General features: G+C 36.7%; 1 protein-coding gene and 1 pseudogene across 1 annotated transcript; one reads left to right on the top strand and one right to left on the bottom strand.

The window, feature by feature from the left end:
* The first annotated feature begins 1,811 nt into the window (after positions 1–1,811).
* On the top strand, positions 1,812–2,935 carry LOC123244902 (annotated as a pseudogene).
* Positions 2,936–17,032: 14,097 nt separating this feature from the next.
* On the bottom strand, positions 17,033–25,111 carry LOC123244929 (putative olfactory receptor 2B8; the record flags this gene model as incomplete). Its single annotated transcript, XM_044673590.1, has 2 exons — positions 24,196–25,111; positions 17,033–17,040 (listed from the first exon to the last, which is right to left on the bottom strand). Coding segments are annotated over exons 1-2 (924 nt in total), but the record flags the coding sequence as incomplete, so codon positions are not given.
* Between the last annotated feature and the right edge of the window lie 299 nt (positions 25,112–25,410).

The following is a 25,410-nucleotide window of genomic DNA, read 5'->3' as shown; positions in this document are numbered from 1 at the left end:
ATACACACACATGTATAATATAACTTATATTTAACTCTGTTTTCCTCAGTTTCCTCATCAGCAAAATGAGCTCAAGAAGGAAAGGGCAAACCACTCCAGTATCTTTGCCAAGAAAACTCCAAACTGGGTCACAAAGAATCATGACTGAACAACAACAACCCTTAAAAGTTCTTTATAAATGTGATATCATCCACATAATCATACTGCTGTTTAGAGTTAATGGTATTACAAATAAAGAAAATTTTTTTTGCTAAATGCTAATTATGTGAAGAGTGGAGGTGGTTTTTCAGTGCAGCAGGGAAGGAGATTTTGAAACAAAAAAATTTTAAGAATTTTTTTTAATTGAAAGAACAAATAAGGTGATGGAATACTATTGTGCTCAAAGGAATAAAGAACTGGAGGAATTCCATGTGAACTGGAATGTAAGAGATCTCTCTTCAGGGACAATAGAAACTGATTCTGAAAAGTGACACTATTTTCAAGCCTCTGAGTAAAAATACTGAAGTTCTTTCTCTTTATTTTTTTCTTTGCACCATTGCTTCTTTTTTTTGTGAAGCAATACTGTTTCAAAACAGGTTTTCTGCTCATCAAAACAGTTTTTGAAACTGTTGTTTTATTCCTCCTTTATAATGCCTCCTTTCTCTTTGTTACTTTTTCTTTTATTTTGCTCTTTCTATTATTTCCTCTCTTCACTCTTGCTTTTTCTTTTCCTCTACTGACTTTTCCCCTTTTATTCATTTCCTTTTTTTATCCATTCCCTTTAATGGAAAGAGTACTAGATTGGGAGACAAAGGATCTAGGTTTGAATCCTTCTTTGTCACTTAATTAATCATTATTTTTTACTTTTGAAAAGAGTATGTAGAATATAAAATCATTTGTTATTTAAATATTTGATAGGTTTTACTTATGAGCTTTCTTGCTTTTTTATCTAAAGAGGTCTTTTTATTACTCATTCAAATTTTCTTGCAGGAATTGGCTTTTTTTAAGTTACCTAATTTCTTTTGCATCAAAATTTTTAGTCCTTTGTTTCATTTGAATTTTTGCCTTTTTAATTATGTAAAATCACTTTTGATGTATTTTTTATTTTCTTTTATTTTGTTGTGATTTGTTCCCTTTCTTGTTTTTACTTTTGTTCATTTTAGTTCATACTTTTCATTTCTTTTTCGTGCATTTTAAAATTTAAAATTGATTATCAGGACTTGTTACTTTTTTATTCTTTTCTAAAAGTTTTTTTATTTTAGTTAAAATAATGAATTTGTGTTCAATTCTGCTTATTTCATCTTTACTTTTAGAAATCATCTTTTTTGTTCTTTTTGTTTGATTAACTGATGGTTTCTCTTTAACATGAAGAAATTGTATGCTTAGATTTAAAGTTCTTGGAATCATAATGTAATCTCTTGGCTTGTTCTAAGAGACACTGAGGTGGAAAAAGAAGCTTGAGTAGAAGGTGGAACTGAGAATGAACCTTAGGAATAGCACAGTGAGTTCAAATCATTGTTGTTTACACTTTTGCTTGGGCAATTAGGCAAAGCAAGCTCCTCAACCTAGCTGCAGTTGTGGTGGCCACACAGAAGTACAGGGAGGAGATCTCACTTCAGGGGTGTCTGGGTGGTGGTGGCAACTGGCACTATGGCGGTAGGAGCAGCGCCTGCAGACAGCCTCCTGCTGCTACTACTTTCTCAAAGTTTGCCCTTGCCCCTGCCACAGCCACTGCTGTCCACAAAGGCAGCCTAAAGGAGCCAACAGGCAGCACAGGAGCCCCTGTATCCTCCTACCTCTTCTATAGCCTCCTGAACCACCAGCCCCGGGGCATGTGGGGGTCCTAATGGGCCATGCTGCCCAGGCCCAACCTCACTGACAAATGGACCACTGAGGAGGAGGGCGGCTTAACATCAGTGGCCTCCTGCTGCTCATGATGATCACTGGTGCAGTGGGCAATATTCTCTCCTTGCTGCTGGTATCCCACAGCTACCATCACAAGGAGAGCAAGGTCAAGAAATCCTTCCTGATCTGCATTGGAATACTGGCACTCACCTACCTCACTGCGCAGCTGCTCACCAGCCCCTTGGTAATCACAGTCTACTTGTCCAAGCAACCCTGGCAGCAGTCCAACCCACCCGACCGCCTGTGCACCTTCTTTGGCCTGACCATGACCATGGTCGCCATTTGCACCTTCTTCATCTCCAGCACCATGTCAGTCGAGAGGATGCTGGCCATCCATGTGCCACACTGAATCCTGAAGACTGGAGCCCCATGGGCAGTGCTGCTGACAACGTGGCTGTCTGGGCTCACCTTTGCCCTTCTGCCAATGGCCAGTGTTGGCCATTACACCATCCAGTGGCCCGGGACATGGTGTTATATCAACACAAGTGACCATGGTGCCAACGCAACTGACTTAGTGCACAATCCGGGAAACTACTTCCTTGCCTCCACTTTCACCTTTTTGGAGCTCACAGCCTTTGTGGTCACCTTCATCTGCAACCTAACAATGATTAAAGCACTGGTGCCCCACTACCGGGCCAATGCCATGGTGATCCCGAAAGGCACGCATTGGGTCAGGATCACCACCGAGACAGTCATCCTGCTCATGGGAACTGTGTGTGTCATCTGCTGGTCTCCCTTCTTGATTATGGTGTTGAAAATCATCTTCAACCAAACCTCTATGGAACACTGCAAGATGTTGAATTCCCAAGTGGAAAGACCCAAGGAATGTGACTTCTTCTTCACAGCCATCAGGCTGGCTTCCCTCAATCAGATCTTTTACCATGGGTTTATTTGCTGCTGAAAAAGATGTTCCTCTGTCAGATAGCAAACCTTGTCTCCAGCTGCTCTCCCCATGGACAGAAAGAGCAGCTTCTCTCCTTCTCTGAAAAGATCAAGCAGACAAGAGCATGAGAGAGAACATGTGAGCAATTCCAAGGTTAACTGCTATTGATAATGATTAGTCTTAAACCTTACTGTGAATTTTGGCCTTCTGTGGCATGCTGGTGTTTATGTATCCAAGTAGAATGAATTTTTTTGAGATCACGTTAAAAGACCCAATAATCCCCCTGAGAGCCAAAAAACACAATCTGGAAATACTAAAAAATGGAAATATATCTGCAGTCAAAAAAAAAGGGGGGGAAAGGGGGTTAAGGAAAGGTTTTCTTTTTTGTTTGTTTGTTTGTTGTTTTGCCTCTCAAAACTGTGCAGTATTTGCCAATGAAAACCTTGAAATCTAGCCTTTGGTGGAATAATGATATCATAGCAATAACTGAGGATCAAGGTAGTGGTTAAAAGATATTCTCCCTGGACCATTCCTGGTTAAGATGGCAGCAGAGTAAAAAGCAGCTGCTTAACCTCTCCTAACCGAAACATACAGGACTCCTCAAGGGGACATAAAAACAAATCCAGATGAATGGAGGGACCCCACAACAGGGCACAGCGTGGAAGGTAAGGGGAATTGGTGCATTTTCATGCTATAAAGGGGTGAAACAGCTCTCACTAAATTGCAGGCTGAGCAATGCCCTCCCCCCCAAACACCACCTACAGTTCCAAGGCCACTGTAAAAGAAGTAGAGCAAGTTTGGGGCACCCATTGAGTCATTGGCAGGTCCAGGGCCTGCTCCTGAGAGCAGCAAGATTTAAGACCCCAAAAGGCTAAAGAACGTGCTCAGACTTTGAGCACTGACACTGAACGCAGGCACGGGTGGAGGGAGACGCAGGCGCAAGCGAAGGCTCTGAAACCTTGAGTGAGGAACCAGTGCAGACGGGTATACGACTGTGGAAGCAGCACCCTGAGACTTGTAAAGGAGCCTCCATCAGAGGATCAAGCAAGGGGGACCACCAGGAGGATTGACCTTGAGAACAACCAGACCTGAGACCTCAGGAGCCTAAGGAGCACAGACAGACTCTGAGTGTGAGGATAAAGCTGAGAAGGTGCTGGGCTAACAATGGCAACCAAGAATCAAGAAGCCCAGAAGAGAAAGATTAACAGCAACAAGAAGAAATCTTTAACACCCGACAACTTTTACCCAGAGAAAATCCAGACAACAGAGCAAACAGAAGAAGAGAACAAACAAGCAATCACATCCGAACACTCCCAAAATAATGAAAACTGGTCACAAGCTCTTGAAGAGTTCAAATCTGAGATGACGAGAAAGTTGGAAAGGTTTGGCATAACAGTTTAAAAGGCAGAATTTTGCAATTGGAAAGTGAGGCTCAGAAATCAAATGAACTGATAAGCAAATTGAACACCAGAAATGACCAGATTGAAAAGGAAAACCTTTTCAAGGATTATATTTCAAGGAATTGGGAAAACCTAATTCAAGGATTATAGCCGAAAACCTAAAGGCTAGAATTGAACAATTAGAAGCTAATGATCTTTCAAGACAGCAAGAACAAATAAAACGAAGTCAAAAGACTGATAAAATGGAAGGAAACATGAAATATCTCAATGAGAAAGTGACAGACCAAGAAAACCAGTCTAGAAGAGACAATCTGAGAATCATTGGACTTCCTGAAAAAGCAGAAATTAATATAAATTTGGACTCCATACTAAAAGAAATTATTCAGCAAAATTGCCCTGAAGTTCTACAGCAAGAGGGCAATATAGACATTGAAAGGATCCATAGATCACCCTCTACACATAACCCAGAAAAGACAACCCCCAGGAATATAATAGTGAAATTCAAGAGCTTCCAAGTAAAAGAAAAAAATTTTAAAAGAAGCCAGAAAAAGACAATTCAGATATCAAGGAGCACTAATCAGGATCACACAGGATCTGGAAGTCTCCACACTACAAGACCACAAGGCTTGGAATATGATATAAGAAAGGCAAGAGAACTGGGTCTATAACCAAGGATCACCTATCCATCAAAACTGACTATATACTTCTAAGGGAAAGTATGGGCATTCAAGAAGATAGAAGATCTCCAAGTATTTGCACAGAAAAGACAAGGACTAAATGGAAAGTTCAATACCCAACCAAAAAAAAACCAAGAGAAATATGAAAAAGTTAAATAAGAAACAGAGGGGAAAGAAAGAAAACTCTTATTTTTAAATTTGCCTCTTTAGGGGCTTCAATATGATCCAATTATCTGTATTCCTATGTGGAGAAATGTTAAGTATAATTCTCTGTAAGGAACTCTATTCACTATTATAGTATTCACTATTAAAGTAATTAGAAGAATTATTCATAGGGAGAGGTTGGAATACCAAATGGTCTAAGATGATATGGGGATGGGAAAGAGGGAGGTGAATAGTAGAGGACACCAAGAGAAACTTGAATGAATAAGAAAAATAGGATATTCTATTACACACAAAGAGGACACGGGAAGGGGAAGGAATGAATACTATTATAAGAAGGAGAGGAAGAGAGCATTAAGAGGTAATATTTAAACTTTACTCTCAGTGTAATTAACACTGAGATGGAAGAGTAGCTTTATCCATTGGGATATAAAACTCTATCTAAGCCTCCTGAGAAAGTCAGAAGGGATAAACAAAGGGGAGCAGGGGAGTGGGAAGGTCAAAAAAGGGAGGGAAGAAGAAGGGGGAGGGAATTCTTTAGGCCTTTAAAAATAAAAAGAGGGGAATAATAAGGGAGGGGGTAGAAAGGGAAGTAAATCAAGGGAGGGGATGAGGGTTACTGGCATAAAGCAAACCACTAGTTTAAAAGGAAATAGTGTAAGAAGAAGAGGTAGAATTAGGAGAGGATAACAAAATGTTGGCGAATGCACAACTGATAATTATAACTCTGAATGTGAATGGGATGAACTCGCCCATAAAACGGAAGTAAATAGCAGAGTGGATTAGAAACCAAAACCCTACCATATATTGTCTACAAGAAACACATATGTGGCGAGTGGACATACACAAGTTTAAGGTTCAGGGCTTGAGCAAAATCTTTTGGGCATCAAATGAGAAAAAGAAGGCAGGAGTGGCTATTATGATTTCTGACAAAGTCAAAGTAAAAATAGATATCATTAAAAAAGACAGGAAAGGTCATTACATCCTGATTAAAGGCAGTATAAACAATGAGGAAATAACACTGCTCAATATGTATGCATCAAGTGGCATAGCACCCAAATTCATAAAGGAGAAACTGGCAGAGCTCAAGAAGGAAATAGATAGTAAAACCATAATAGTGGGAGATCTAAATATTCATCTTTCAGATCTAGATAAATCAAACCAAAAAATAAATAAGAAAGAGATAAGAGAGGTGAATGAAGTCCTAGAAAAATTAGATTTAATTGATATGTGGAGAAAAATAAATAGGGGCAAAAAGGAATGCACCTTCTTTTCAGCTGCACATAGTACATTCATAAAGATTGACCATGTAATAGGGCACAGAAACATTGCAAACAAATGCAAAAGAGCAGAAATAATGAATGTAACCTTCTCAGATCATAATGCAATAAAAATAATAATGAGTAAGGGCACCTGGCCAAGAAAAATAAAAAACTAATTAGAAATTAAGTAATATGATTCTCCAAAACCAGCTAGGCAAAGAAGAAATCATAGAAACAATCAACTATTTCATTGAAGAAAATGACAATGATGAGACATCCTACCAAACTCTGTGGGATGCAGCCAAGGCAGTACTCAGGGGGAAATTTATATCCTTGAGTGCATATATTAACAAATTAGGAAGGGCAGAGATTAGTGAATTGGGCATGCAACTTTAAAAACTAGAAAGTGAGCAGATTAAAAATCCCCAGATGAAAACTAAATTAGAAATACTAAAAATCAAGGGAGAAATTAATAAAATCAAAAGTAAAAGAACTATTGAATTAATAAATAAGACTAGAAGCTGGTATTTTGAAAAAACAGATAAAATAGACAAAGTACTGGTCAATCTAATAAAAAAAAGGAAAGAAGAAAACCAAATTGACAGTATCAAAGATGAAAAGGGAGACCTCACCTCTAATGAAGGGGAAATTAAGGCAATCATTAAAAACTATTTTGCCCAATTGTATGGCAATAAATATAACAATCTAGGAGATATGGATGAATATTTACAAAAATATATAAATTGCGTAGATTAACAACAGAAGAAATAGAATACCTAAATAATCCCATATCAGAAAAAGAAATTGAACAAGCCATCAAAGAACTCCCTAAGAAAAAATCACCAGGACCTGATGGATTCACAAATGAATTCTATCAGACATTCAAAGAGCAACTAATCCCAATACTATACAAATTATTTGATATGATAAGAAAAGAAGTAGTCCTACCAAATTCCTTTTATGACACAAATATGGTACTGATTTCAAAGCCAGGTAGATCAAAAACAGAGAAAGAAAACTATAGACCAATCTCCCTAATGAACATAGATGCAAAATTCTTAAATAGACTCCAGCAAGTAATCAAGAAGATCATCCACCATGATCAGGTGTGATTTATACCAGGAATGCAAGGATGGTTCAACATTAGGAAAACCATCCACATAATTGACCATATCAACAATCTAACAAACAAAAATCACACCTTTGACAAAATACAGCATCCATTCCTATTGAAAACACTGAAAAGTATAGAAATAGAAGGACCTTTCCTAAAAATAATAAACAGTCAACAAGTATCATATGCAATGGGGATAAATTAGAAGCCTTCCCAATGAGATCAGGAGTGAAACAAGGATGCCCATTTTCAACTCTATTATTCAACATAGTACTAGAAACACTAGCAGTAGCAATTAGAGAAGAAAAAGAAATCGAAAGTATCAAAATAGGCGACGAGGAGACTAAGCTATCCCTCTTTGTAGATGATATGAACACAGAATAGTATAGTTGTCAAATCTCTGGGAAAGGAAAGATTTTAAAACCAAGCAAGAGTTAGAGAAAATTACAAAATGCAAATTAAATGGTTTTGATTATATTAAACTAAAAAACTTTTGTACAAACAAAAACAATGCAACCAAAATCAGAAGGGAAACAACAAATTGGGAAAAAATCTTTATAACAAAATACTCTGACATGGGTCTAATTACTCAAATATACAAGAAGTTAAATCAATTGTATAAAAAATCAAGCCATTCCCCAATTGATAAATGGGCAAGAGACATGAATAGATAATTTTCAGATAAAGAGATCAAAACTATCAATAAGCACATGAGAAAGTGTTCTAAATCTCTAATAATTAGAGAAATGTAAATCAAAACAACTCTGAGGTATCACTTCACACCTAGCAGATTGGCTAAAAAAAAGAAGGGGAGAGTAATGAATGCTGGAATGGAAGTGGTAAAATTGGGACATTAATGCATTGCTGGTGGAGTTGTGAACTGATCCAACCATTCTGGCTGGCAATTTGGAACTATGTTCAAAGGGCTATAAAAGACTGCCTGCCCTTTGATCCAGCCATGCCATTGTTGGGTTTGTACCCGAAAGAGATCATAGATAAACAGACTTGTACAAAAATATTTATAGCTGTGCTTTTTGTGGTGGCAAAAAACTGGAAAATGAGGGTATATCCTTCAACTGGGGAATGGCTGAACAAATTGTGGTATATGCTGGTGATGGAATACTATTGTGCTCAAAGCAATAATAAACTGGAGGAATTCCATGTTAATTGGAAAGACCTCCAGGAATTGATGCAGAGCGAAAGGAGCAGAGCCAAAAGAACATTGTACACAGAGACTGATATACTATGGTAAAATTGAATGTAATGGACTTCTGTACCAGCAGCAATGCAATCACACAGGACAGTTCTGAGGGATTTATGGTAAAGAATGCTACCCACCTTCAGAGGAAGAACTGCAGAAGAGGAAACATATAAGAAAAACAACTGCTTGAACACATGTGTTGAGGTGTACATGATTGGGGATGTAGACTCGAAACTACCACATCAGTGCAACTAACAACAATTTGGTAGTAGGTCTTGATCAATGACACATGTTAAAACCAGTGGAAATGTGCATCGGCCATGGGTGGGGAGAGTGTGGGGGGTGAAGGGGAAAGTAAGAGCATGAATCATGTAACCATGTTAAAAATGAATATTAATAAATGGTAAAAAAAAAGATATTCTCCCTGGAATGCAAACACTTTACATAGGGAAGAGAAAACAGACTATAGGAGGATGCTTCAATCTTAATAAATCTAATCTAATAAGTTTGCTCTAATTTTTTTCCCCTTTTAAGAGGGGAAATTAATTTCATTAGGACATGTGAATACTGAGAGTAAGTATGGCAGCCAGTTTCAGTCTAGAAAACTAATATTTTTCATGCAAAGTGGTCTTCACTAATTTACTGAATTAAAAAAAAATCTTTAAAATTTGAAATCCTCCAAGATTTAAAAGAAAACCTTTCACAAAACAGTAAATTTCCAACTAGTTTCCAAATGTAAAATGGATCCCAATACCAACTCTTAATATGCAGGTGTAGGTTTCCACCCACCTTCATACTTCACTGGCATGACACCATCCTGAAAAGAATCCCATAAAAATGGCTACTGAGCCCCTCTGAAATTGCGATAACACAGCAAAACCTCAAGTGAACAAATGCCTGCAACAAGGTTATTTCAAATATGGACTGAAAGGTTAATGGGCATATTTTGCGCAATTTTTAACTAAACATTTTAAGTTGAAATAGTGAATCTGCACAGTGCTGTTCTATTGGGGGCCAAGTGTCACCCAGAGGAGTCTCCATGAGAGACAGTGGCAGAATAGAGTGAAAGGATTTAACAGAGACACTTGAGCAGGCAGGTTTTAGCCGTCCTGGTTTATTCCACCATGCTTCTCTCCTGGCAGAGCCAGAAGCAACGTCTATACCTTATCCAACCTAGAGAACCAAGCTAGCTAGCCCTCCTAGGAATTAAAAGTTGTTTTTCTTCTAGTCAGACATTTGGAGTAAGGGGGGGGGGGATTCCCTTACCTCAGTATCTCTTTCTTAAGGTTGCATTTTCTATGCAGCTCTGCCCTTTTCCTGACTCCCTCAAGAATGCCAAGAGGGGAGGAGGGAAGTGTTTGGGGGATTTAACCCCTTGGCTATCTACAGTGTCCCTTCAACAAAAGGCAAAGAATTGCTAGTTCATTCTCACTGCTGTAGGATATAAAAATAGGTCTCCTGCAGAATCTGGTTGCTGTGGAAGTAAGGGCCTTGGCATAGGTCGGTTTGCTCCTGTAAAGTCTGAGAGGTATTAGGGATGGATCCAGTAATTGTCTGATTTAAGCTGCTTTCTTGAACACTTCCCTTGTCTGGGCTATTGATGCTGATTCTAGCGCTATTAGAATCGCTATTAACATCCCTGTCACTGCTTGAAGACTGTATCCCAGGAGTCCTGAAAGACAGGGTTTTTGCTAGTCCATTTGGTTCTGGGGAGGTGACTGTCTTCTTCATTCCCATCCTTCTTCTTTTCCTGGAGAGGAGGTATTCTCACAGGACAGCAGATGGAGGGAGGTGAAAACACATCACTTGCAGGGAAGATCAGTGGAACAGTCTTCAGTTCAGTCAGGTGTAGCTGTGACTCCTTATATTTTAATTAACAGCAATGCCAGGTAGATAGAAAAAGAGCTTTCATTGTTCCTAGTTATGTGCCTCCTTCTTTACAAAGAGAAAGAAAGGCTGGCAATAAATCATCTATGGTACATAAATATAAAGGGACAGAGATTCAGACCATTTTAATTAATATGTCTCTACAATGCCTAGAGGAAAGAATTGCTTTGATCTTGTTTTTTAAATAATTCTACAAACTTTCTGAGCATCGTAACACTCCAGGCAGACCTAGATATCAGGGATCTGGACACAAAGAAGTTAAAACAGTAATGCTGAGAAGGTAAATGAGAAAAATCTTTAGACAAGTTTATTCCATTTTCCTAATAGCCCCCTATGCTTCTGAATGAGAAAAGCCATGCTCTTGAGGCTGGCTGAAAGAAGGAGGTGAGGAGGGAAATATATATATATATATATATATATATATATATATATTGGAATTCTCTTTTTCTGTTCAGTATATAAACATTCAGGAAAGCATATTTGCTTCTGAGATGTACTTGAGATGTACCTCGTCTATGTACTTCAGTATAGGTGGGTCATTAAGTTTTATTTTTTAGGAAGTTTGTTTTGTCATGAATGTTCTCTCAATTTCAATTTGTATCATCATCGCGTATTTTTCTTGATAGAGGAAAAGTAGTTTCTTAATGACAGTTTAAATAGCTTTCTGACAGGTGCTTAAATACCTTAGAGCAGGGGTAGGCAACGTATGGCTCTCAAGCCATATCTGGCTCTTTCTGTAGGAGCCATGAAGTCATCTGCAGCATAGTAACTAACAGTTTACCCATGACACCGTGCATCACATGATACATCACGTGATCCTTTCGGTACTGCCACTATCTTCTAAGATAGAAGCTCCCTCATTGATATTGCCTCATGAAACAAATCCTGGTCTTTATTTCGGCTTGGTTGGTGTGCTGTGTGTTCCTCCTTCTGCCCTCCTTTTACTCTTTCCATGCCTGTTACTGACATCTTGGGGTTCTGTATAGTGATTGATCACTTTTGTCTACATTCTCTATCCCTCTGCCTCTGATTTACATGGCTTTATCTCAGTGCATTCATGGGGTCTGCACTCCCTATTTGTGGGATTGATATTTTTTTTAACTTTTCTACCTGCTCTTAAAGGGGAACCATAGTCAAATTACATCTTTACATATGCTTCATTAGTGAGAAGCATTTCTCCCCAGGAGTTGTTTTATTTGATACAGGATGATTGAGTAGGCAGCACTGAAACACCTGTACCAGGAAATGTGTGTGATGTGTCCTGGTCAGTTTTCCATGAAAAGGTACCCTCCTTCCCCACTACTTACTAATGCCCGCACACAAGTCATGTTATTTTCTGTAATCTCCTGATCTCCTACTTAATTTATGTGGCCAAATGGCTTAACCAGCAGGCCAGCAGCTTTTTCTTCTCCCGTTGCCTGACTTGGGAGAGGGAGAGGAAAAAGTATTCTTCCCTGAATTTTTCTCTCTTTATTTCAGCAATTTTCTTAGTGTAAAGGAGTTTTATATGTATGTGTGCAGTTATATCAGTCCTATAGTGCCCCATTAAGTCTTGTTTTTTTTTATTAATAATCAAAATAATTTTGATTAATAATCAGCAAAACCATGCAGCACCAGAAGTCACATCAATGTAATTTATTCATCATTGGTTAGCACATAATAACGTTATTAAAAATAGTTCAGAGACTTATTGTACTTTAAAAGTGTTGTTCTTACATAAAATGCACATATTTACTTGTATTCAGTGTTAAACATATTGTACGGCTCTCATGAAATTACATTTTATAAAATGTGGCATTTATGGCTCTCACAGCCAAAAAGGTTGCAGACCCCTGCCTTAGAGTCAGCTGGTGTCATAATGAATAGAAGACTTCCTGTAATCAGGCAAGGCTGAATTCAAATCTGACAACAGATACTTACTAGCTTTGTGGTCCTAGACAAGGTGCTTAACTTCTATTTGTTTCAGTTTTCTCATCTTTAAAATGGCGATAAAAACAGTGTCTGACTCTCAGGTTATTGTGAAGATCAAATGAGATAATAGCAAAAAAGTGCACATAGTAGGCACTATGTAAGTGTTTATTCTCCTTCTCTTGCCCTCTCAATTTTTTTCCATTTGAATTGAGTTCAAGATTTTATATACATATTATATGTGTCTATATATGCATACATTAATTACATTATGCATAATTTCATACACATTCATAATTTATATACCAAAATTTGTTTAGTTATTTTATAATTTTTAGAAAACCTGACCTGGGATGTGGGAGGAAATAATAACTCAAATTATTAGAAATAAAACATGAGTTTAATTGACAATGAAAGTATATTAGTTATAATAATTATTATTATGCATACTTCTGTATAATAAAAATTGAGAATTAAAATAAAATAGTTGACCACCTACAAAAATATAAAACTGCTAAAATTAATAAAAAAATTAGAGATAATTTCCTTTAGCACATTCTGAAACGTTAACATTCTATATATAAGTTTAGCCCATTTAAACTTAAAACTCCTAACTTCAGTGTCTTTCAATTTTCACTGTTTTTGAAACAGTGAATATAATCTCCTTTATTTCATTGGCATCACTTCTAACCTTAGATCTTGCACAGAAACTTCCCTATACTCTTTTTTACCAATCCTCCTTGGATTTATTAAAATGAACTTAAATCTTCACTATACTTTGCTCCAACCTCCCTAAAACAGATTATAATTTAGGGGTTAACCACTGTATCCAACCTTTCCTAACAATTCATATACTATGGGTAAACAATCCTTTTATTCCTCTCCCCACCCCTGAATCCTTTTCAGAGTAAGAATTTAAGATGTTCACACTGAGCTGAATCTGATACAATTAAATTTAAAATCTTATGCTAAGGTTTTAAATGATCAAATTCATAAGGAAAATATGAAAGAGCTATAGAGACAGGAAATCACCTGAAAAAAGATTGTAAGGAGGGCAGAAGAAGGATTGATCACTTTTGATTAGCTTTCATGCCTTTATTAATAAATTCCCAGTATTTTCTCAATGTTCTTTCTGTAATCTATGACATAAAAGAATCAATAGATTTTTTGCTTCCTAAAGAATGAAAATCCTTTTAATCTCTTTGCTCATTGTTTTGTTCTACTCAGTTCTGAATTACCAAGGGCCTGTGGTAACCAGGTCACCATTCTCTAGATACTCTCCATATGCTTAATGTCCTTCCTAAAGTACAATGTCTAGAATTAATAAAACATTCTAGATGAAGTCTATCCAGGAAAATAAGATGGGGCTAACATCTTAGTTCTGGACAGTCTGCCTTTCAGTGCTTTCTAAGAGTGCCATAGTTAGCCCCAACATGATTTGATTTATACAAAAAATCAAAATTTGAAAGAAAATTTTGATTTTTTTCCTTTGTCTCGAGTACATAACCCTTCTTTAAATTTCCTCTCCTACCAACATATTGTAATCTTTTATTGTCTCTTATCTACACAATCACAATATCCTTTAAGTATTTTATCTCTCATACCTCTCATTCATCCTAATTACTTTACAAGATTAATGTTTCTAACATACAAATGTGATTATAGCATTCCCCTGTGCAAAATTTCTCAATGGTTCCCAATGGCCTGCTGCATAAGACTCAAACTACTAAAAACAAGCTAGAAATTCCTTTAAAATCTGAATCATACCTACCTTAACTAAAATGTACTATTTTTGCCTGTATGTATGTTTAGAGAAAGCCTTTGATATCACTGAATATTACACCAGTGTTTTACAAATAATAACCCGGAGATATCAGTTTGGAATTGAAATTAGAGCCTTAAATGCAGTTTTTATTCTACTGCACTATATTGCCTCTTGTAGGAAAACCATTTCCATTTTTAACATTATACAATGCTGTGGGTAGGGAGGGGTGAACTGCAGATAATATATTGGATTTCAAAATATTTTGTACAATAATATATCCCAATATTTTCATAGTAGTTAAGGGAGTTGGATTATGACTGTGATTTGTGATTTTAAGCAGCTATATGACCTTGAGTTATTAGTCTTAGTGAAAATTCAAAGTTCTCATCTTAAAAATGGACATATTTGATCATATAACCTTTAAGGTCATTTTTAGAAATACATTTGTCTATTACTAGATGGAAGTTGAAAAAATAAAAAATTTCCTTTTATGACTAGAAAAAACTACAAAGAAAATGTATTAAAGTACACAATAGTATTATAGAGAAGGTATATAGTGTGGTCTGTACTTAATAAAAACAGAAATTAATTATGTGAACCAGATGCAGTCACAGGGCAGCTAAATGAGGGATTTGAATCTAGATCTTTGAACTCTAGCAAGTGTGTTCTAATATAGCATGCTGCTTCTCCACAAAATGACAATTTTTTATGCCCTATGCCATACATCATCCCAAGGAACCCTGGGATTGTACTGCTTTATGACTTGTAAAAGACACAAAAGTCTCTAGAGAAAAATATTAACTCTTATGAAGATTGGCTGAAGTCAGATTTTTCTCCCTATGTGTCTTTCCTTAGACCAAGAACAGTGTTAGTTATAGCTCTTTACTCTTTTCATGAACAAGAATTCCTTATTCTTCCTTTTAAAGGAAGTGGCCTTTTCCCCTGACTCTACCCATAAAATCATGAGAAAGGAATAGTCTGCTCTGGATGTTGATGGAATCTGAGGACCTCATAGAAATCTTCAAACAAAAATCTAGAGAATCACTTTTTCAGGTGTAAGAAAGAGGACATTTTCTTCAGATATGATTTAGACTAGATGGTTATGAGGTCTTTCAAATCTAAAATTTCATGATTCTTTGATTCATAATACAATAATAAACCATATTTTATACTCATACAAAACCCATTCTGGCAAGGTCATTGATGAGAAAATTCAGTCTATGTGGCAACCTCTCCTCTTCAAACCTTATGCTAGAAAATAGTAATTTATGTGGAATTTCCTAAAAGGAAGGCCACAGATCCTCTTAGAGACATAGCTAGTTTTTCCCCCTGGAGGTCAATGAGTCTTTGGGAAGAATGATCAAGTTCTTAATATTCTTTTATCTCTCTATGGAGGCATCACTACATGGATTGAAAATGTACAGTATATAGTGATTGTTAAAAGTAGTGATCTGGGCTTTCAGGTTAAGATGGCAGCAGAGTAAAAAGCAGCTGCTTGACCTCTCCTAACCCACACATATAGGACTCCTGAAGGGGACATAAAAACAAATCCAGATGAACAAAGGGAGCCCACAACAGGGCGCAGCATTGAAGGGCCAAAGCCAGCACACAAGAGTTAGAGCAAGTTTGGGGCACCCATTAAGTCCTTGGCAGCTACCTGGGATCACCAGGGCCTGCTCCTGAGAGCAGTAAGACTTAAGACTCCAAGAGGCTAAAGAATGCTTGAACTTTGAACACAGACTCTGAGAGCAGGCGCAGTCACAGCTGTAGATGCAGATTCTGAGCACAGGTGCAGACCCTGGGTAGGGACCCAGTGCAGAGGGGTGCATGACTGTAGAATCAGCGCCCTGAGACCCTTAAAGGAGCTTCAGGCAGAGGAACAAGCAAGGGGACCACCAGGAGGCTTGACCCTGAGAACAACTAGTGTGGTACAGAGAGGAGGGGCATAACAGTTTTGCAGGTTTTGCAGAGTTCTTCTGTCAGTTAAGGAGAGATTAGAATCTTGGGAAATTCAGTTGGTCCTGGGAACTTGTGCAGGGAACCAGGGTCCATCTGAGCTCCTTCTTTAGATTGAAACCTGGCTTATATTTGCAGTTTTCTTTGAGATTTGTTAATTTAGCTAAATCCTTTGAATCTCCCTACCCTACCTTATTCCCACTTCGTTTCCCCTACCTGAATGTCTGAGAAGAGTGAAAAGGAGAGTGGATCTGAGAGTTAGTTCAAATCTGTGATAGTTTAGTCATACCCTTGCAACAATTTATCTATTGAGTCTTTGTATTTCTAACCCCATTGTTTACAAACCACCTTGAGAGCTGAGTTAAGGCAGGTCCTTTCTCAGTCTCATGTTCCTGCTTCCCTTCCCCCACCTGAGGTTTCTCTAAGCAGCTGTTAGGGCTACCTTAATCCTCTACCCTGCCAATCTATCCTAGAAGACAATAAACCCCATTTGTGTTTAAACAAGACCTTGTGGCTACTTCATTAGTTAATTAGTAAGAGAGGGAGGAAGAGAGAGAGGAATAACATACTCTCTGGAGTTATCCATTTTGGAGGAAGTGTAACTTCAATACTAGTCCCTTCATGTGAAATTGACTAAAGCCTGAAGTCAGTTTCCAGCTGTCTTGGCTGACGCTAACTTGGCTCTGTAATGTGTCCTTTACTTGAAGAGATCAATCTATTTCCCTTCGGTATTTTGTCTTTAACCTAAGTCCCAGTCTGTATTTCCCTGCTGCTATTTGCCTGCCTTAGATTAATTCATTCACTCCCTTGCAACCCTTGTTATCTCAGTGTTATACTCCCTGAACTCAGACATTCCCTTATTTCTCCTACCACCACAACTAATAACCTTCATCATTATACCTGCCTCATCCACTATATTGCCTTACTTTCCCTACTACCTAGTCTAATCCCTTGATTACCTCCAGCCTTGGGTCCCTTGCCTTGCCTTATTCCCTGTTCCTACCAGTTATTACCCCCTAGCTTCAGCCTCATATTACATCCTGCAGAAAGCCCTTATTACATCTTAAAATTCTCTTATTACACTAGACCTCAGACCTCAGGAGCCCAAAGAGTGCAGACAGACCCTGGGCTTGAGGATAAAGCTGAGAGGGCACTGGGCTAACAATGGCAAGCCAGAGACAAGAACCCCACAAGAGAAAGATCAAGAAGAAATCTTTAATACTCAACAACTTTTACACAGAAAAAATCCAGACAACAGAGCAAACAGCAGAGGAGAACAAACAAGTAAACATATCCAAACCTTCCCAAAATAATGAAAACAGGTCACAAGCTATTGAAGAGTTCAAATCTGAGATTATGAGAAAGGTGGTAGAGAACTGGAAAGAAAATAATAGTTTAAAAAGCAGAATTTCACAATTAGAAAGTGAGGCTAAGAAATCAAATGAATTGATAAGCAAATTGAAGACCAGAAATGACCAGCTGGAAGCCTTGAAGAACCAAACAGACCAGATTCAAAAGGAAAACAAAAGATTATAGCCAAAAATCAGTCTCTAAAGACTAGAATTGGGCAATTAGAAAAAGATGCCCCTAAATCAAAAGAATTAATAAGCAAATTGGAGACCAAAATCAAACAGCTGGAAAACAGGATAGACCAAATCAAAAAAGGAAAATCAAAAGGTTATAGCAGAAAAACAGTCTCTAAAGACAAGCATTGGGCAAGTAGAAGACAATGATCTCTCCAGACAATAAGAACACATAAAGCAAAGTCAAAAGACTGATAAAATAGAAGGAAACAGGAAATATCTCACTGAGAGATTGACAGATCAAGAACACAGGTCTAGAAGAGATAATCTGAGAACCATTGGTCTTCCTGAAAAAGCAGAAATTAATAGAAATTTGGACACCCTACTAAAAGAAATTATTCAGCAAAATTGCCCTGAAGTTCTACAGCAAGAGGGCAATATAGACATTGAAAGGATCCATAGATCACCCTCTACACATAACCCAGAAAAGACAACCCCCAGGAATATAATAGCAAAATTCAAGAGCTTCCAAGTAAAAGAAAAAATTTTAAAAGAAGCCAGAAAAAGACAATTCAGATATCAAGGAGCACCAATCAGGATCACACAGGATCTGGCAGTCTCCACACTACAAGACCACAAGGCTTAGAATATGATATCAGAAAGGCAAGAGAACTGGGTCTATAACCAAGGATCACCTATCAATCAAAACTGACTATATACTTCTAGGGGAAAGTATGGGCATTCAAGAAGATAGAAGATCTCCAAGTATTTGCACAGAAAAGACAAGGACTAAATGGAAAGTTCGATGCCCAACCAAAAAAAAAAAACAAAAAAACAAGAGAAATATGAAAAAGGTAAATAAGAAACAGAGGGGAAAGAAAGAAAACTCTTATTTTTAAAATTGCCTCTTTAGGGGCTTCAATAAGATCTAATTATTTGTATTCCTATATGGAGAAATGTTAAGTATAATTCTCTGTAGTGAACTCTATTCACTATTATAGTATCCACTATTATAGTAATTAGAAGAATTATTCATAGGGAGAGGTTGGAGTAGTAAATGGTCTAAGATGATAAGGGGGTAGGTGGGAAAGAGGGGGGTGAATAGTAGAGGACACCAAGAGAAACTTGAATGAATAAGAAAAATAGATATTCTATGCCACACAAAGAGAACATGGGAAGGGGAGGGGATGAATAATATTATGAGAAGGAGAGGAAGAGAGCATTAAGAGGTAATATTTAAACCTCACTCTCAGTGGAATTATCCCTGAGAGGGAAGAGTAGCTATATCCATTGAGATATAGAACTCTATCTAACACTACTGAGAAAGTCAGAAAGGGATAAACCAAGGGGAGCAGAGAAGTGGGGAGGTCAAAAAAGGGAGGGGAGGAGAAGGGAGAAGGAATTCATTAGGCCTTAAAAATAAAAAGAGGGGAATAACAAGGGAGGGGGTAGAAAGGATAGTAAATCAAGGGAGGGGACAAGGGTTACTGGTTTAAAACAAATCACTGGTTTAAAAGGAAATAGCCTAAGAAGAAGGGGTAGAAATAAGAGAGGATACCAAAATGTTGGGGAATATACAACTGACAATTATAACTCTGAATGTGAATTGGGATGGTTGATTATACTAAATTAAAAAGCTTTTGTACAAACAAAAACAATGCAACCAAAATCAGAAGGGAAACAACAAATTGGGAAAAAATCTTTATAACAAAAAACTCTTACAGTGGTCTAATTACTCAAATATACAAGGAGTTAAATCAATTGTATAAAAAATCAAGCCATTCCCCAATCGATAAATGGGCAAGGAACATGAATAGGCAATTTTCAGATAAAGAAATCAAAACTATCAATAAGCACATGAGAAAGTGCTCTAAATCTCTAAATCTCTAAATGTAATTAGAGAAATGCAAATCAAAACAATGCTGAGGTATCACCTCAAACCTAGCAGATTGGCTAAAATGAGTGTAGGGGAGAGTAATGAATGTTAGAGGGGATGTGGCCAAATTGGGACATTGATGCATTGCTGGTGGAATTATGAACTGATCCAACCATTCTGGATGGCAATTTGGGACTATGCTCAAAGGCAGGGGTCAGCAATGTATGGCTTTTGAGCCATATCTGGCTCTTTTGAGGGCCAGATATGGCTCTTTCTGCAGGAGCCATAAAGTCAATTTTTTCAGGTGCTGTTACAAGAGTGTGAAATGTGAGCACTGTACAGCTCTCATGAAATTACATTTTTAAAAATGTGTGGAGTTTATGTCTCTCATGGCCAAAAAGGTTGCTGACCCTTGCTGAAAGGGCTATAAAAGATTGCCTGCCCTTTGATCCAGCCATACCATTGTTGGGTCTGTCCCCCAAAGAGATCATAGATAAACAGACTTGTACGAAAATATTTATAGCTGCAGTTTTTGTGGTGGCAAAAAACTGGAAAACAAGAGAATGCCCTTCTATTGGGGAATGGCTGAACAAACTGTGTTGATGTAATATTATTGCGCTAAAAGGAATAATAAACTGGAGGAATTCCATGTGAACTGGAAAGCCATCCAGGAATTGATGCAGAGTGAAAGGAGCAGAGCCAGAAGAACATTGTACACAGAGACCAATACACTGTGGTAAAATAGAATGTAATGTACTTCTGTACTAGCAGGAATGCGAACGATCCATAACAATTCTGAGGGACTTATGGAAAAGAACACTACCCATTCAGAGGAAGAACTACAGGAGTGGAAACACAGAAGAAAAGCAACTGCTTGAACACACGGATTGAGGCAGACATGATTGGGGATGTAGACTCGAAACTACCACACCAATGCAACTATCAACAATTTGGAAATAAGTCTTGATCAATGACACATGTTAAAACCAGGGGAAATGCGCATCAGCTATGGGGGTGGGGGGAGGAGGTCAGGGGGTGAAGGGGAAAGTAAGAACATGAATCATGTAACCATGATAACTTTTCTAAAAAATAAAAATTATTAAAAAAAAAAAGTAGTGATCCACTCTAGTGAAATAATTATTCATTCCTTCCAAATTTTATAAAACACAAGGATTAATGATTCTTGGGCACATTTCCTAGGGAATTTCACATGTGTAAATAATTTATACTTCTCTTTGACATTATACATAACTATTATTTATAAACTGCTGAATGACTTCAAAAATCTACAAAATTCAGTTTGAGCTCTGGATTATTTCAGTTGATCATTTTGAAAGTTTTACCTAGAATGGACATTAACCTCTTGTGACATGCTGCAGAGCACTGCTAAGTTTATTTATCTTTTTTTATATGTTTAATATGAACCTCTACTAAGAAGAAGAAGGTTTGGGATATAGATTGGGCTTGTCTTTTATTTATAATTCAAGCTTTCCAAACATCCTAGTGTTAAGAATAAAATAAATATTGCCCATGACATTTTTTCAGTCCTAAAATGGTTTCAAGAGAAATATTTGCTTTTTGTTCATCACACTGGCAAAAGCTTCTTTATGTGAGTGTTCCAAATTTTGAGGATAATTTTACTATTTTATCAGTCCAGATGATGAAGACAATAGGGGTATTTACTTCATTCATCCTGAACTATATTGTAGAGCTTTTCTTTTAAACTAGATTTAATAAGTTTGATATTGTAAATGATATAAGAATGAATGAGCCATTTCTTATAGAAACTCTGTAGATTTTTTATTTCCACCATTAATCAACACAGTCCTCCTTTATGAGAAAAGTAGATAGATAGATAGATAGATAGATAGATAGATAGATAGATAGATAGATAGATAGATAGATAGATTATGTACTGTCCATGTTCATGACAGCATGATAAATTGGATAGATTATCTATGTGGAGTTGCAGTGTTGGAAGTGCATGCCTCAGTCTTAGGCATTTTAATAACCTTGTGTTATTTTGAAATGATTTTTTTATGTTTTAATGGCTACGTGAGAGTGGGATGTTCTATAATATAGATCATCTCTACTTCTGCATTTATTTATTACTGAATTACTCTCAGTCTTTACTATCAGAGGAAAAACCTAGTACTATGTATTTTTTTGAATACTGTTGTTGCTACGAAGAACTTGTTTATAAAAGTGTGCATTTTTAAATGATCTAATCTCTTATCCTTCATGTTTTTCTTTCAGCTATTCAGATAAGCAATTCATATTTCATTTTCTGTGTATATTTCCACATTATTAACCTTGGCTTGGTCAGAATCTAATTATTGAAAATATCACAATAGCAAAGACAGCTATACTCATCCTTCATCTATTCATTTACCTATTAGAAGTAATGTAGGTAGTCATATATGTTGTAGTAATGTATTAGAAAATTGACTTATTTTGTACATTTTACATTGTTCACATAATCAAAGCTTCTTCTAGGACATTGAATAAATTTACTCAGAGAACAAAATAAGAGTATAATTTAATAAAGAAATAATGAAATGTGTTCTTAAAAGCAAAAGTTCCTAAGATTCAAACCAAGGTGACATATTTTGGAAAGCCCAGTCTAAATAGGAATGAAAAAAAGATGAATATGCAATAATTCAGTAGGGAAAAAGGTGGCAGGAAAAAAAATAAGAGAAAGATGCTTAAGAGGTTTAAAAAAAGAACAAAATAACAAGAATGCCATTAAGAAATTTGTTCCTGGAACAGAACCAGGAATACCTTATACACAGAGATGGATACACTATGGCACAATCATTTGTAACAGACTTCTCTACCAGCAGCAATGCAATGATCCAAAACATTTCTGAGGGACCTATGAGAAAGAACGCTATCCACATCCAGAGAAAGAACTGTGGGAGCAGAAACACAGAAGAAAAACAACTGCTTGACCACATGGGACTGTGGGGATATGATTGAGGACACAGACTAAATGATCACCCTAGTGGAAATAGCAAAATAGAAATAGGTCTTGCTCAATGACACATGTAAAACCCAGTAGAATTGTGCATTGGCTATGGGAGGGGTGTGGGAGGGGAGGAAGGAAATAATATGAATCATGTAACCATGGATACATTTTCTTAATTAATCAATAAAATTAAATTAAAAAAAAAAAGAAATTTCTTTCTAAGAGTACCCAAGGAGATGAGGATGAAAATGGAAATCCAAAATCCAATAGAGTTAATGTTAGAGGAATAGTCCTAAAACATTATATCCTAAATCTCACAGCACATAATCTACAAATGAATCAGCTTACTATGGAATGAAATTACAGAAGGAGAGGTTGCATAAAAGGAGAAAAGAGATAAAAATGAAGAAAAGTTCTATGTATCAGTGTATCAATTCAATGGTAAATAATGAAGGGCAGCTAATATGTAGTCTCTAGAAATGATGAGTGTCTACAGTCAATTAGGCAGTGCCAAAGGAAGAGTTAAGAGACATAAGGAAAGAAAAAGGGAAATCTCCATTCAGTTAATGAGAAAGAATCACACTAAAAAATATTTCCATGGAGGAGAGGGTTGCGTATTCTATAATGGAAACTAGGTACATTAATGAGGGCATAACTTTCAAAGATTTAGTATTTAGAGAGGCTACTTCATTTGAAAGAATGACATGCCTCAATGGATGGAAATTAATCTAATGGATGATAAATGATATCAATAAAATATTTCTAAATAAAAATAAAGGAAAATGGCTTTATTTATTTGAAAATTCACAAAAAATCTTCCAATCCATAATAGGTATTTGTCTATGTATATGTAGGTATGAATTATTTGTACACACATATACATATGTAGTAAAATAATATGAACAATTTCTAAAGCAGAAACAAAACTGTTCATCACTAGAGAAAATATTCAACCTCACTAAAATTAAAAGAGATGTCAATTAATGAAATAATACAATCAGCACACCAATCAATCTGAATATTTACACACGTATTTACATATATAGTCAAATAATATGAACAATTTTTTAAAAAAGGAAAGTGTTAATCACCACAGAGAATATTCAACCTTACTCAGAATTAAAGAGAAAGCAATTTTTACAATAATACAAACATCATGCCAAACAAGCTGGGAAAAATAAAGGAAAATGGAATTTAATACTGGCAGAGTTGAGGCAAAACCATGTATATTTATTCATTGCTTCAGGAGTTGTAAACAAAATATTTTATGAATACCAATCTAAGAGTTAAAGTTGCAAGAAACAATTCTACCCTTTGAAATAATAATTACATTCTTGAAAAGAAACCCCCCAAACATTATCAAAATAAATAACACTAAAGAGATTTCATGATATTGTATATTTTTATATTATATATGTATATGCTTTTATATATTTTATGCATGCACACATATATGCACTGTCTACAACCTAAATACATAAACACACATATATACTGACTACAACCTAAATTTCAACATACAAAAAATAAATTAAATAAATTCTAATATATTATAATAGACTAATAATTCAATTTAAAATAAAAATTAGAAATATAAAGCTATTGAAAAAGGTTCTCTTCTGAGGGTGATAGGAAATATTAGGCTGCTTCTGGAGAATTCATTTGTTTTAACAATTCTATTTCCAAACCATTATTTCCTGCTTCTCCTCATCTAGTCATGATTCCATATGTAGAGCCTTCTTTATTGCCCCTTTCACATCCTTGTTTCTCAGTGTATAGATAAGGGGGTTAATCATTGGTGTGATAACAGTATAGAACAGTGATATGAATTTGCCCTGGTCCTGGGAATAACTGTTAGTAGGCTGCAGGTAGGCATAGATAGCCGTACCATAGAAGAGGGAGACAACCACAAGATGGGATCCACAAGTCCAAAATACTTTCCTCTGTCCTGATTCTGACTTCATATGTAAAACTGTCCAGACAATACGTCCATAGGATACCAAGATGAATGATATGGGCACCAAAAGGAAAAGGACACTAACAACAAAGAGCTCAGCTTCATTGATGGTTGTGTCAACACAAGCCAGCTTGAGGAGTGGAGGAACTTCACATAAGAAATGATCTATCCTGTTCTTTCCACAGAGGGGCACATGGAGAGTCAGGGAGGTCTGTATCAGGGAATTGGAAAAACCACTGAGCCAAGAGATGGCTGCCATCTGGCTACAAAGCCGAGGATGCATGATGATCATGTAGTGGAGTGGCCGGCAAACGGCAGCATAGCGGTCATATGCCATCATTCCCAGGAGGATGCACTCTGTAGACCCTAAAGCTAAGGAAATGTAGAGCTGGGAGGCACAACCTGCATAGGAAATAGACTTATCTGGTCCCCATAGGTTCACCAGAAGTTGAGGGACAATGCTGGTAGTGTAGCAGAGGTCTAGGAAACTGAGGTTGGAGAGAAAGAAATACATGGGGGTGTGGAGCCTGGGATCCACCTGAGACAGCAAGATGATGGTTGTGTTTCCCACTATAGTGAAGAGGTAGAAAATTGGAAGAAGTATAAAGAGGAGAAGCTCCAGTTGTGGTCGATCAGAGAAGCCTAATAAAATGAACCCAGTGAAAGAGCTCTCATTATTAAGCTTCATTCTTCATTGGCACATATTTCTTTTGGGGACCTAAAGAGATGAATGATAGTGTTTAAAAATCACTTAAAAATTAAAAAATAATTGGGGTTGGGAAGAATTGTGAAGAATCACAGAATCACAAAATCTTAGTTTGAAGAAACTTCAGAGACCATCACTAAATATCATAAATCCACTTTTTAAAAATAGCTATTATTTTTTCTTCATATATTACCCAAATATGTCTTTCCAATTATAGTTTCTCAATGTACCTTTTGGCACAAACAAATTTAACCCCTTTTCCATGTGACAGTCCTTCCAGT

Source organism: Gracilinanus agilis, chromosome 4, assembly GCF_016433145.1.
Source record: "Gracilinanus agilis isolate LMUSP501 chromosome 4, AgileGrace, whole genome shotgun sequence".
Classification (NCBI taxonomy): Eukaryota; Metazoa; Chordata; class Mammalia; order Didelphimorphia; family Didelphidae; genus Gracilinanus; species Gracilinanus agilis.
This window is presented reverse-complemented; position numbering and strand designations above follow the sequence as displayed.